This window comes from Haliotis rubra, unplaced genomic scaffold, assembly GCF_003918875.1.
Source record: "Haliotis rubra isolate DU_JTF1 unplaced genomic scaffold, ASM391887v1 Scf252, whole genome shotgun sequence".
NCBI classification, from domain to species: Eukaryota; Metazoa; Mollusca; class Gastropoda; order Lepetellida; family Haliotidae; genus Haliotis; species Haliotis rubra.
In genome coordinates, this window is record NW_025766581.1 from 657,316 (window position 1) to 669,847 (window position 12,532).

Genomic DNA, 12,532 nt, shown 5'->3' on the forward strand with positions numbered 1-12,532 from the left:
TTCTGGTACACTTGTTGACACAACGCGCAAATATCCTTGGGGTATGCATTGTAAGTTGCTGAGAGGCCGGTAGAGTTTGTCCCGCAATAATGCACACTTTCGCGTCAAACTCTAATATCATAACGCTGATCTCATTTACCATACCACCAATACGTCTCGTTTACATAGTGCTATTAATTCTGTCGATGAGGAAAACACATCTTGATTTATTACAAAAGGTAGCAAGTACTCCGTTGAAATATATTATGTACTTCCACCGACTCCGAATCAGATTGTTGGTGATCTCAGCAGCCCTGGGTATTTTTGTAAAAAGATGAAGTCAACCAACCTTCAAATCACTGGTTACCAGTTACCCGCACAAACCACCGTGTTGGTGATACGTTAACCACATACATGTCAAATTGTCAACCAACTATCAAACCACTGGTTACCAGTGACCCGCACAAACCACCGTGTTGGTGATACGTTAACCACATACATGTCAAATTGTCAACCAACTATCAAACCACTGGTTACCAGTGATCCGCACAAACCACCGTGTTGGTGGCACATTAACCACATACATGTCAAATTGTCAACCAACCAACTATCAAACCACTGGTTACCAGTGACCCGCACAAACCACCGTGTTGGTGGCACGTTAACCACATACATGTCAAATTGTCAACTAACCATCAAACCACTGGTTACCAGTGACCCGCACAAACCACCGTGTTGGTGATACATTAACCACATACATGTCAAGTTGTCAACCAACTATCAAACCACTGGTTACCACTGACCAGCACAAACCACCGTGTTGGTGATACATTGCCCACATACATGTCAAGTTATCAACCAACCATCAAACCACTGGTTACCAGTGACCCGCACAAACCACGTGTTGGTAGCACGTTAACCACATACATGTCAAGTTGTCAACCAACCATCAAACCACTGGTTACCAGTGACCTGCACAAACCACCGTGTTGGTGGCACGTAAACCACACACATGTCAAGTTGTCAACTTACCATCAAACCACTGGTTACCAGTCACCCGCACAAACCACCGTGTTGGTGGCCCGTTAACCACATACATGTCAAGTTGTCAACCAACCATCAAACCACTGGTTACCAGTGACCCGCACAAACCACCGTGTTGGTGGCACATTAACCACATACATGTCAAGTTGTCAACCAACCATCAAACCACTGGTTACCAGTTACCCGCACAAACCACCGTGTTGGTGGCACATTAACCACACATATGTCAAGTTGTCAACCAACCATCAAACCACTGGTTACCAGTGACCCGCACAAACCACCGTGTTGGTGGCACGTTAACCACATACATGTCAAGTTGTCAACCAACCTTCAAACCACTGGTTACCACTGATCCGCACAAACCACCGTGTTGGTGGCACATTAACCACATACATGTCAAGTTGTCAACCAACCATCAAACCACTGGTTACCAGTGATCCGCACAAACCACCGTGTTGGTGGCACATTAACCACATACATGTCAAGTTGTCAACCAACCATCAAACCACTGGTTACCAGTTACCCGCACAAACCACCGTGTTGGTGGCACATTAACCACACACATGTCAAGTTGTCAACCAACTATCAAACCACTGGTTACCAGTGACCCGCACAAACCACCGTGTTGGTGGCACGTTAACCACATACATGTCAAGTTGTCAACCAACCATCAAACCACTGGTTACCACTGATCCGCACAAACCACCGTGTTGCTGGCACATTAACCACACACATGTCAAGTTGTCAACCAACCATCAAACCACTGGTTACCAGTTACCCGCACAAACCACCGTGTTGGTGGCATACATGTCAAGTTAACCACATACATGTCAAGTTGTCAACCAACCTTCAAACCACTGGTTACCACTGATCCGCACAAACCACCGTGTTGGTGGCACATTAACCACATACATGTCAAGTTGTCAACCAACCATCAAACCACTGGTTACCAGTTACCCGCACAAACCACCGTGTTGGTGGCACATTAACCACATACATGTCAAGTTGTCAACCAACCATCAAACCACTGGTTACCAGTTACCCGCACAAACCACCGTGTTGGTGGCACATTAACCACACACATGTCAAGTTGTCAACCAACTATCAAACCACTGGTTACCAGTTACCCGCACAAACCACCGTGTTGGTGGCACGTTAACCACATACATGTCAAGTTGTCAACCAACTATCAAACCACTGGTTACCACTGACCCGCACAAACCACCGTGTTGGTGGCACCGTTAACCACATACATGTCAAGTTGTCAACCAACCATCAAACCACTGGTTACCAGTGACCCGCACAAACCACCGTGTTGGTGGCACGTTAACCACATACATGTCAAGTTATCAAGTTATCAACCAACCATCAAACCACTGGTTACCAGTGACCCGCACAAACCACCGTGTTGGTGGCACGTTAACCACATACATGTCAAGTTATCAAGTTATCAACCAACCATCAAACCACTGGTTACCAGTGACCCGCACAAACCACCGTGTTGGTGGTCCGTTAACCACATACATGTCAAGTTATCAAGTTTACCAGTGACCCGATCAACAAGTTGTCAACCAACCATCAAACCACTGGTTACCAGTTACCCGCACAAACCACCGTGTTGGTGGCACATTAACCACACACATGTCAAGTTGTCAACCAACTATCAAACCACTGGTTACCAGTGACCAGCACAAACCACCGTGTTGGTGGCACGTTAACCACATACATGTCAAGTTGTCAACCAACCTTCAAACCACTGGTTACCACTGATCCGCACAAACCACCGTGTTTGGCCAGTCAAGTTATCAACCAACCATCAAACCACTGGTTACCAGTGACCCGCACAAACCACCGTGTTGGTGGCACATTAACCACATACATGTCAAGTTGTCAACCAACTATCAAACCACTGGTTACCAGTTACCCGCACAAACCACCGTGTTGGTGGCACATTAACCACATACATGTCAAATTGTCAACTATCCCAACACTGCAGGTTACCTCAGACATGTGACGGAGACAGTAAACAACACTTTGGATTGCACAACATGAGCCCAACATGCGGCAATCAACAGGGAATCATGCTGGTAGAGATTTTACGGTAGCTTCCAACACTTGTTTCTCTCAGCACATACTCAAAATATATAAACTCTTGGGTTAAGGAAATGCGAGCTCGATTGGAGTGCAACGCAGGTGTGCGTGCGTGCATGTGTGCACGCGTGTGTGTGTGAGAGAGAGAGAGAGGAGGGGGGTGACTCTGTGTGTGTGTGTGTGCGTGCGTGTGCGTGCGGGCGTGTGTATGTGTGTGTAAGTCTTTATGTGTGTTCTTGTGTGTCTGACTGTGTATGTGTGCGTGCGTGTATGAGAACTTCTGCTAGTCATGGCGCCCACTGAGATGCCAGTTTTGTCCGGTTGTTTTAATCCCCTTCAATGATATATAGGTGCTGAAATTGGACGGAAAATGTATCTGTGACATTTGGAGAACCTCAATACGCCCTAAAACGCTATTACGTTATCTTGTGCTTGGTTGTGTGCACAGTGAGATGATTGCTCAATCTGTGATGTCATGCAATCCTTACCAACATACATTCTTAGCTTTCCAGGGCCAGAGGGGAAGCTCAGTGGTTAAAGTGTTCGTAATGCTGAAGACCCAAGTCCGATTTCGCCCGAAGTTAAAATGTGTGAAGCTGATTTTCGGCATTCCCTGCTGATGTAAAATTGATAAAAGCGGTAAAAACCAACTTCACTGACAATCAATGCATTAACAGAATCATAATAACAATTTGTACTTATAACAACTACAATGTATATAATAATTATACAGGGTCTCCTTTCACAAAGCACTAAGGTGATCGTAACCTTAGTTCAATGTCAAAGAATGGGGGGGCGGTGGGTTAGCCTAATGGTTAAAGCGTTGGCTCGTCACGACGAAGACCCGGGTTCGAATCCCCACATGGGCACAATGTGTGAAGCCCATTTCTGGTGTTCCCCACCGTGATGTTGCTGGAATATTGCTAAACGCGACGTAAAGCCAAACTCAGTCAGTCAGTCAGTTAAAGAATGGGAGTTAAGGTTATCCTTAGTAAAGGTTTCTTCGTGAAAGGAGCCCGTGATCAACATTGCAGCATATTTAATATATCATAGATTGTTCAATGACTCTTGTAATATCAGTTGTATTTTACAAACAATAAAGGCAGGCAGTTAGATACCGTCGTGAAGATCTGCCATGCTTTGTTTAGTTTGCCGCGTTCACAATGAGATTAGTACTACCTGTGAAGTGTATAACGCCGAACACTTACCACAATAGGACCAATCTACTTGTCAATGTCTACAGTCATGTAACCTTACGTCGTGCTCTAATCCAGAAACCGGTGCTGGATTTTGAATGCCGACTCGAGGATCGGTGTCAACAGACATACTGTAACATTACACTGTTCGTAACAATGACAAAGGCGATATTTATTTTGGTGCAATCTTGTCTAACAGAATATGTATTTTTCGAGGGGCTATTATCTGTTTTGCCAGTTTAGGATAAAAATGTCATTTCACAAGTTCAAGAAAATAGGATCTTTATCTGAAGCTTGAATCTTGATCTCAACTTAAAAAATGATGGATTTTACTTCACATTTCCAAACTTTATGGCATTATGGCAACCGCCCAGATATGTTTAATGACGTCATTATATTGTCGGGGGAAGTTATGAGACGTCGTTAAAAACTTTTAAAGATGTGTTCTATGTATCTATCTTACCGTGCCTACACCATCGACTCAGAAGTGGAAGGGCAGTAGGACAGCCTAGTGGTTAAAGCATTCGTTCGTCATGCTTGAAACCCGGGTTCGATTCTCAACATGGGTACAATATGTAAAGCCCATTTCTGGTGTTCCCCGCCGTGATATTGCTGGGATGTTGCAAAATGCGGCGTAAAAACCATACTCCCTCAGTTAAAAATGGACAACACACAATGCATCCATGCAGCAATCAAACCCGGGCTTTCTGCGTGACGAGCGACCACCATACAATAGCTGCTACCATTACGAACGTGTCTGAGTGGTTCCTGAAAGGATCGGACACATTTTCCTCAGAAAATCTGTAATATATTTCAATAATACAGTAACGTGTTTGGGTATGTGCCTGTTAGTGGTGTGTGTGTGTGCGTGTGTGTGCGTGCGTGCGTGTTTATGTGCGCGCGTGCGTGCGTGCGTGTGGGTGGAATGGTTACCAAATCCCATACAAGATATTACACTCACACATAATCAATGTTTTACAGTGCCATTACTGAATCAAATAGAATCAATACTGTACAAACACCAAGCGTATGGCGTCCGTCTACGGAGGGCGCATTCACACCCATGGTGCATAATACCCCCATTCATAACAGCTGTCTTTACCTACTAATCCACTTGTATTCCACCTCCGACTTAAGTCAGATTACTGACTGAGGCCCTGAGACCTGTATATATGCCGTTTCAGATGGATAGTCTCCTGCAGTCCTACACAACACAAACCGGTGGTAGCTCAACTCAGCGCTGCAAGCACCTGTGACTTGAAACGTCATATCAATTATTCAAACAATAACTGCCGTTTCTAAGGGAAGCAACAACGTACGGTGAGACCGGTCTCGTTATCGGAGGCCTCAAGGGTCATCTCACTAAATGTGCGTTGATACAACAAGCTTCCACGGATTGGTTGTGAGGTCTTAGTGGAAGATTACAGCGTAGAGGGCCGATCTAGTGGCGAGCTGGGTATTGGCGAGATTACTCACTGCACTAGTAACACAAGAAGGTGAGTGCTTGATCGGAGAATAATATTGTAGTGGGTTGTTAAGTGTTTATACTTGTAGTTTAGATTTCAGTTTTTGTCATTAATCTTCACTCTCAGTCGCTATATGGCTGAAATAATGCCGATGCGATCTTAAATTTTAACTCACCCACTCATCACTGTCATTTTTCAACACGTAGAATTTAATCCTTATTGCCATACGATAAGTGGATCAAACACGTAATCAATAACCTAATATTGATTTGTATATATAAATATACATACATACAAATCAATATTCTTCTAACGAAACTGCATATTTTATCAGAAGAGGTTCGTCGTTCATTGCAAGTGCATGTCTGCTACAGTATCATTGATTTCCTCATAATCTTCTGCCATGCATGTAGAGTCGTCATCTTTAAAACATCCCGTTCTTCCATTAAAAGACACCACATAATACAATTAACTATACCATGAAATTGTGTAGTTATACGTTTGTAAGCAACAAGCAGCAGTTGGATACCTATTATATCTGTATACTAGCCAGGCCCGTCAGGTTGTATATATGCAATAACATCTCCTGTGTATTAATTAATCCTATTATTGACTATATTGTATATGTATTTCAGCAATATGATTAATATAGAAAGACGCCTTTTCTTTAACATAGTTTTAACCTTCTTGAGTATTGTTTTTGAAATGTGCATTTCGAAATGTCATACTAATGTATCGACGATACATGTCATCAGTGAATGAGACTAAATGTTGTTTTACGCCGTAGCAGCGACATAGCACCTGCATCGTGGAGGCAGATAAACCATCGAATTAGACAAATTCATAGTTGGTAGTGTAAACCATACCTCGGTTACGACATACAACATTGTAAACACCAGTCCTTGGTCTTCGTCGACTCTTACATATATACTGTGTGTACTTACATTGTACTACTTCCATACACGAAGTGTATGCTCAAAACGCTGACATTATTACCCCGGCTAATGGACCAGTGTACACTATAACCCAAAAGGCCTGGGAGGCGTCAGAAGGTTATATGGTCATTGCATCCCACTGCTGGGTGAATAATTTGGACATAGTCACTTGCTCAAGTCAAGCTGCCAAACAGGGGCACCCAAGATATGACCATCTGATCCCCTCAGGCACCCATTCACAACTGGGTGAACAAAATCACTTGCCAAAAGTGAAACCATATGCCTTACATGTGCTTCTTTGTGGGGCAGGACGGAAGTCCAGGAAACTCTCAGGAGTCAAGCTGGCTGAAACAAGGTCGCCCAATATATAATCATCTGATCCCCTCGGGTACCCATTCACTACTGGGTGAACTAAGTCACTTGCCTAAAGTGAAACCATATGCCGTACATGTGCTTCTTTGTGGGGCAGGACGGAAGTCCAGGAAACTCTCAGGAATCAAGCTGGCAGACCAAGTGACCATCATATGATCACGAAGTACTGGAACTATTCACGGGCGTTAAACATAATACCCGGGTCTTTCCATGCGTGAAAGAAAGAATTATTATTACAGTCGACACAAAGCAGACACCCGCTGGCATATTCCACAGCTTTAGGTGTCCGCCAGCCTATGTGCTGACCTTGTAACAATAGCACGTTAAGACGATACATGAGCATTGCTTCGCAATCCGTGGTTTGGCTACATGATTGGGGTTTGTTATCTATGTCCCTTGCCAGTCAGACATTCGCTGCGTAGATATATTGAATCATTGATGTCGTGCTGTGTGTATGTTGTAAAGTAATCAATAAACAGACAAAGGAGTCGAGTCAACGAGCAGGTAACAGTTTCTACATTGGTATCAGCACGTATGTAAATGTATATATATTGTACCTGTTTTAAGTGGCATTAAGGTTAACGTACCTGTATTAGCTAATCACAGGTATTTATGATAGTTTACATTTTTATGTCATATATGTTTCTGTGATTGCATTTTAGATCTTGAAATGCACGAAAAGTAAAGCTGTTTTTTTCACTCGAGTTTATTTTGCTGACCTCAAAGTATTTCCGTAAGCTGTTTTCAGAGAATAGTTGTAATATATGAACATAATGACTAAACACATGCATTATTACATATGAAAACGGACAACTATATCGACACTTAAATGCATGTTTAAGAAGCTGGTCCCGTGTGTGGCACAGTGTGTATTAACATATACTCATGCCAATAATGGTTGTCACCCTCTTCAATTTTTTTAATTGGAGATGGGGTGACGTGTGTTGGGGGGGGGTGTGACGTGTGGGTGAAGTTGAGGGGGTGACAACCATTATTGGCATGAGTATATTTAAAGTGAGTGAGTGAGTTGGGAAATGAAATAGAAGCGACAAAACCCTTATCAGCAATAATGTTGTTGCTATGTTACAGGTAACGCCACAATGGCCGGACGACCAGCGAGTGTAGGTCCAGACTCCTCCAGCAGCTCCGCCATAGATCTCCCTTCTCTCAACGTCAGCAAACTAACCCCTCACCCAGAGGAGTGGACGCTGCCCCACGAGTGGAACATTGAGAAGAGGGAGATGTACCAGGTATTGCATGTATCATGAATAGATGACCCTATTCATGACGAAACGCCATATGGGTTATTCCGCGTGTCTTTATTTTGGTGTTTGAGAGTGTATGTTTCTCTCTCTCTTTCTCTCTCTCTCTTTCTCTCTCTCTCTCTCTCTCTCTCTCTCTCTCTCTCTCTCTCTCTCTCTCTCTCTCTCTCTCTCTCTCTCTCTCTCTCTCTCTCTCTCTCTCTCTCTCTCTCTCTCTCTCTCTCTCATTTGTGTAAATGTCTGAGCTACTCTGTCTCATATTCCCTGAACTAAATAGTTTTATCTTCCCACTAAGTCCAATGCAAAAAAGCCCTAAATGAAGCAAATCTAGATTTAGATTTTCCTCTGGTTCAGGCACCCCAGTGGGGCTCCTTTTAATTTACATGTATATTTTCTTTCAATTGTATGTTTTCAGAGACCCAAGCATTAATTAGCCCATGCCTGAGTTTGTGTGTCTGTCTGTGAGCGATGTAGCTGCAGATGGTCTATTCTAACATGTCTTCATTTTACTTCAGAGTTGGAAGATGGATGTCCAAAATCAAATAGCAAATCTCGCCACTTCTTTGGTAAGTGTTGACACACACTACCTGTACATGGTTGAATATAGGTAGAATAGTCTCCCCGAGTCTTTATGCTATATGATACAGTAATAACACAAGTTCCAGCACCCCAACCCTCACCCTGTTGTAAAGGACAAGTCTCTTTTAGGGTCAAGATGATTTAAGAAGTATTTCCTTCCTCAAGGATAGTTTGCAAAGAAAATATGATAGGATATTATATATATATGATCAAGCACAAAGTCTCGTCTGGTTGGTCTTGTATCAGTACATGCTTCAGAAGACCCGTGATGATCTAGTTCAGCAACCCATGCTTGTTGTAAGAGGCGACTAATGGGATCGGGTGGTAAGGCTCGCTGACTGGGTTGACATGTCATTGTATCCTGATTGCGTAGATCGATGCTGATCACTGGATTGTCTGGTCCAGACTCGATTATTTACAGACCGCCGCCGTATAGCTGGAATATTGCTGAGTGCGGCGTAAAACAACCAACCAACCAACATACTTCAGAAGTTCATTGCCTATTCGATTTATTCAAGCAGTATACAAATTACATCGAACTATTACTTACGTGGCATCCATTTCAGGACAAATCTTTACAACATTTCCCGCATCCTGAAGTAGGACCAGGGTTCAACTATCAAGATGAAATAGAAAAGGCCCAGATGGAGAAACTGAAACAGGAACGAGAGAGACAGGCTGGGAACACCCTTGTGTACGGACTAGCGAGAACTACGTGTGCGGAAAGACGATAGTACCAGGATGAACAATAATGTATTAAATGTATCAGAGCGTCCTTGACGAGTTGGGTTGTCTGCTTGTCATACTGCTCGTGTGTATTGCGGCAATGTTATCATAATAGTATTATTTGCTATGAATACATTGAGCCTCCATTAACTGGTGTTTAAGTCGATGTGAATGCAGTCACATGTGTATGCCTGCCCAGTCAGTCCTGTCAGCTGCCCTGTGGTCAAATATCTCTTGGTCGTTCAAGACGTAGAGGTGTGACTGGATTCGGCAGAACAAGCATGGTGATTCCGTGATTCATTTTCCCTCTCGCCAAGGCCTTCTCTTATGCTGCAGCCCTAAATGAAGCAAGTTATTTTCAAAGGTTTAGGCACGAGGGTACCTTTTCATTTCAAATGTATTTGCTTGTTTCTATTAAATATTTTATATTTCAGAGGCTAAGCGTTAGTATAATGCATTTCCTTTTTCACTATAAGCTGAAACTTTACATCGATGACAGCGATGCCATTTTCCTGTTTTGCTTAATAAGTAAAGATATACTTCCCTAATGCGAAATGCTAATTTATAACACGGAGTAATACAAAACATCCAGAGAGTTCCAATTGGTTAATTACTTTGTGTCTGATTTGAATGAAATTGGAATATGACTACGTATATATTCACCTCGGTGTTCGTGCATGATGTGCGTCTGTGATCATGACAGGATGTACCAATTTAGAATGACCTTGTGACTGGTTGGAATAACCTTGAACTATCAATAAAATGTTTATATATTATTCTCAGTTTTGGAGAATGTCTTGCCTTTGCATGTTTTGTGACAGTTGCCATAAGATACGTTTGAGTTTTCGAAACCATCTGATATCATCACTATTCGATAGTGATTCATGAACACTTGCTCAAAAACTTGTCGGAATGATTAAACTGATTCTGCTTTTAGTGGAGATTTGTTGCCAAATATATTTGTCATAAAAGACATTTCCGAGTCAGCTCTGAAAATATATCCTGACGTACACATGAACTTATGTGAAGACATACAGTTCTAGATGACCCTGGTCTGTTGTTGAATTAAACATTGTCAAGGTATTTTGAAATCTGAACTATTTAATTGCTATCGTCCAAAAGGACGCTGGGCGCTCATGTCGATCCGGACGGTACCAGGGTCAACGCTGACTTACTTGGGGCACGTCATATGTATATATGAGCATCTAAAATGTCCTCAGCATTCTGACTGATGCGCCCGCCTCCGCGGTGTAGTGGTTACAGTAGAAGGTCGCGGGTTCGATCCCCGACCGCGTTATACCAAAAGACGTTAAAATATGGTACTTGTTGGTCCCTGCCTGGCGCTCGGCATAATGGGTACAGCAAGGACTGGTCGGCTCGGAGACAGTATAATGTGTCTGAGTTGGGTATCTCAGTGAGCTAGCACCAGCTGAAGTCTGGGCTAGTACAAGCAGCCACACACACACACGCATGCACGTCGTCACATGAGCGAAATATTCTTAAATCCCATTTCACCTCACCTTCACCTCTGACTGAAGCATTCAATACTTCATAGAAGCTCCTTCAAGTACCCTCTCATAAGTACAAAGGAAGATTAGAGATTTTATTACGCTTCATGTGGTGTGTTTCGGATGATAAATTATTATTTATGTACCTCCGTTAAAATGCTTTATCAAAGAATATATCAACTCACGGCACTTGATCGGATACTGATCGGAACGTCCACCTCTTGTACCTATATCTTATGACAGGACAATCAGTATAGCAGTGAAGTCTACAGGGCATGCGACTATCAGCATCTTGGATAATAGAACACACACATTTCACTGAATCCAGTAACCTGATCCCTGAAGACGTGAACATTCGATCCCCAGCTTTTGAGATATTGCGTGAAACATGTGCTCTCCATGTGCATTCCAGTATAATTGCGGCGGTTGGGTAGTCTAGTGGTTAAAGCATTCACTTGTCACGCTGAAGACCCGGGTTTGATTCCCACATGTGTAAAGACCATTTCTGGTATCCTCTGCCATGATATTGCTCCAATTTTGCTAAAAGCCTAAAACCCAACTTAAAAAATTACTCACTCACTTCAGGATATTTGTATATGATCCCCTGTTTGGGACAAAATTCATAAAATTGTAACTGGATTCAGGTAGTGCTGAGTTAATACTATTGTGTAAAACTATCTTGAGAGAGGGCTACTTAAGTCATGATCACATGTGTCCTGGTGCAAAAAATATGTTTAAATCAAAACAAATTGTAACAAACCATCTGATTTTTTAACTGTTATAATTCCTTCCAGAAAAATACATACATGAATTTAATGCATACCTACGAATAGTAGAACAATGTCACCATTCTTCATACGTATGTGTATCCAATACACTGTTTACACGATCTGGTTTAATAATAATAATAAGTCATCTTCTATAGCCCACAGTCTCCAAACACCAAGTGATTGCTCTCGGCGCTTTATCAGAATCTGATTATTACCCCGGATAACCCAAGCTGCCTGTTAGGCGCTAGAAGTCACATGACTTTATCCAACCGGGTACCCATTTTCTGCTGGGTGAACAGAGGCAATTTTGAACAAACTCACTTGCCTGAGGTGAGACCACATGTATCACATGTGCTTCGTTGTGGGGCAGGACTGAAGTCTTAGAAATTCTCAGGAGTCAAGCTGCCAAAAACGGTCACCCATCCAAGGACTGTCCGAGCTCGATGTTGCTTTCTTTCAACTGATTCGTGACCTGAGCTCTGTGCACAGGACCACAGCTGTTTAACGCATTTTTGCAAGTTCCTGGCTAATATATATGGTTTACTAAGCACAGATTGTAATGGTAAGATAGAATAAAATTAACATAGAATGAAAAATGTTGTTT

At 42.7% G+C, this 12,532-nt stretch overlaps 1 protein-coding gene across 1 annotated transcript; it reads left to right on the top strand.

Annotated features, from left to right (window-relative positions):
• Window positions 1-5,529: 5,529 nt before the first annotated feature.
• On the top strand, window positions 5,530-10,426 carry LOC124279570. The gene is made up of 4 exons (XM_046715410.1): window positions 5,530-5,806; window positions 8,173-8,333; window positions 8,861-8,911; window positions 9,491-10,426. The coding sequence occupies exons 2-4, from the start codon at window positions 8,184-8,186 to the stop codon at window positions 9,656-9,658; spliced, it is 369 nt and encodes a 122-aa protein (XP_046571366.1). The 5' UTR covers window positions 5,530-5,806; window positions 8,173-8,183; the 3' UTR covers window positions 9,659-10,426.
• The last annotated feature ends 2,106 nt before the right edge of the window (window positions 10,427-12,532 follow it).

What these genes read in the sequence shown, in the direction of transcription:
- LOC124279570 (XM_046715410.1), top strand. Translation starts at nt 8,184, where the DNA reads ATGGCCGGACGACCAGCGAGTGTAGGTCCAGACTCCTCCAGCAGCTCC. An exon ending in AGAAGAGGGAGATGTACCAG is followed by an intron (nt 8,334 to 8,860) that starts GTATTGCATGTA and finishes ATTTTACTTCAG; the next exon opens with AGTTGGAAGATGGATGTCCA. An exon ending in CAAATCTCGCCACTTCTTTG is followed by an intron (nt 8,912 to 9,490) that starts GTAAGTGTTGAC and finishes CATCCATTTCAG; the next exon opens with GACAAATCTTTACAACATTT.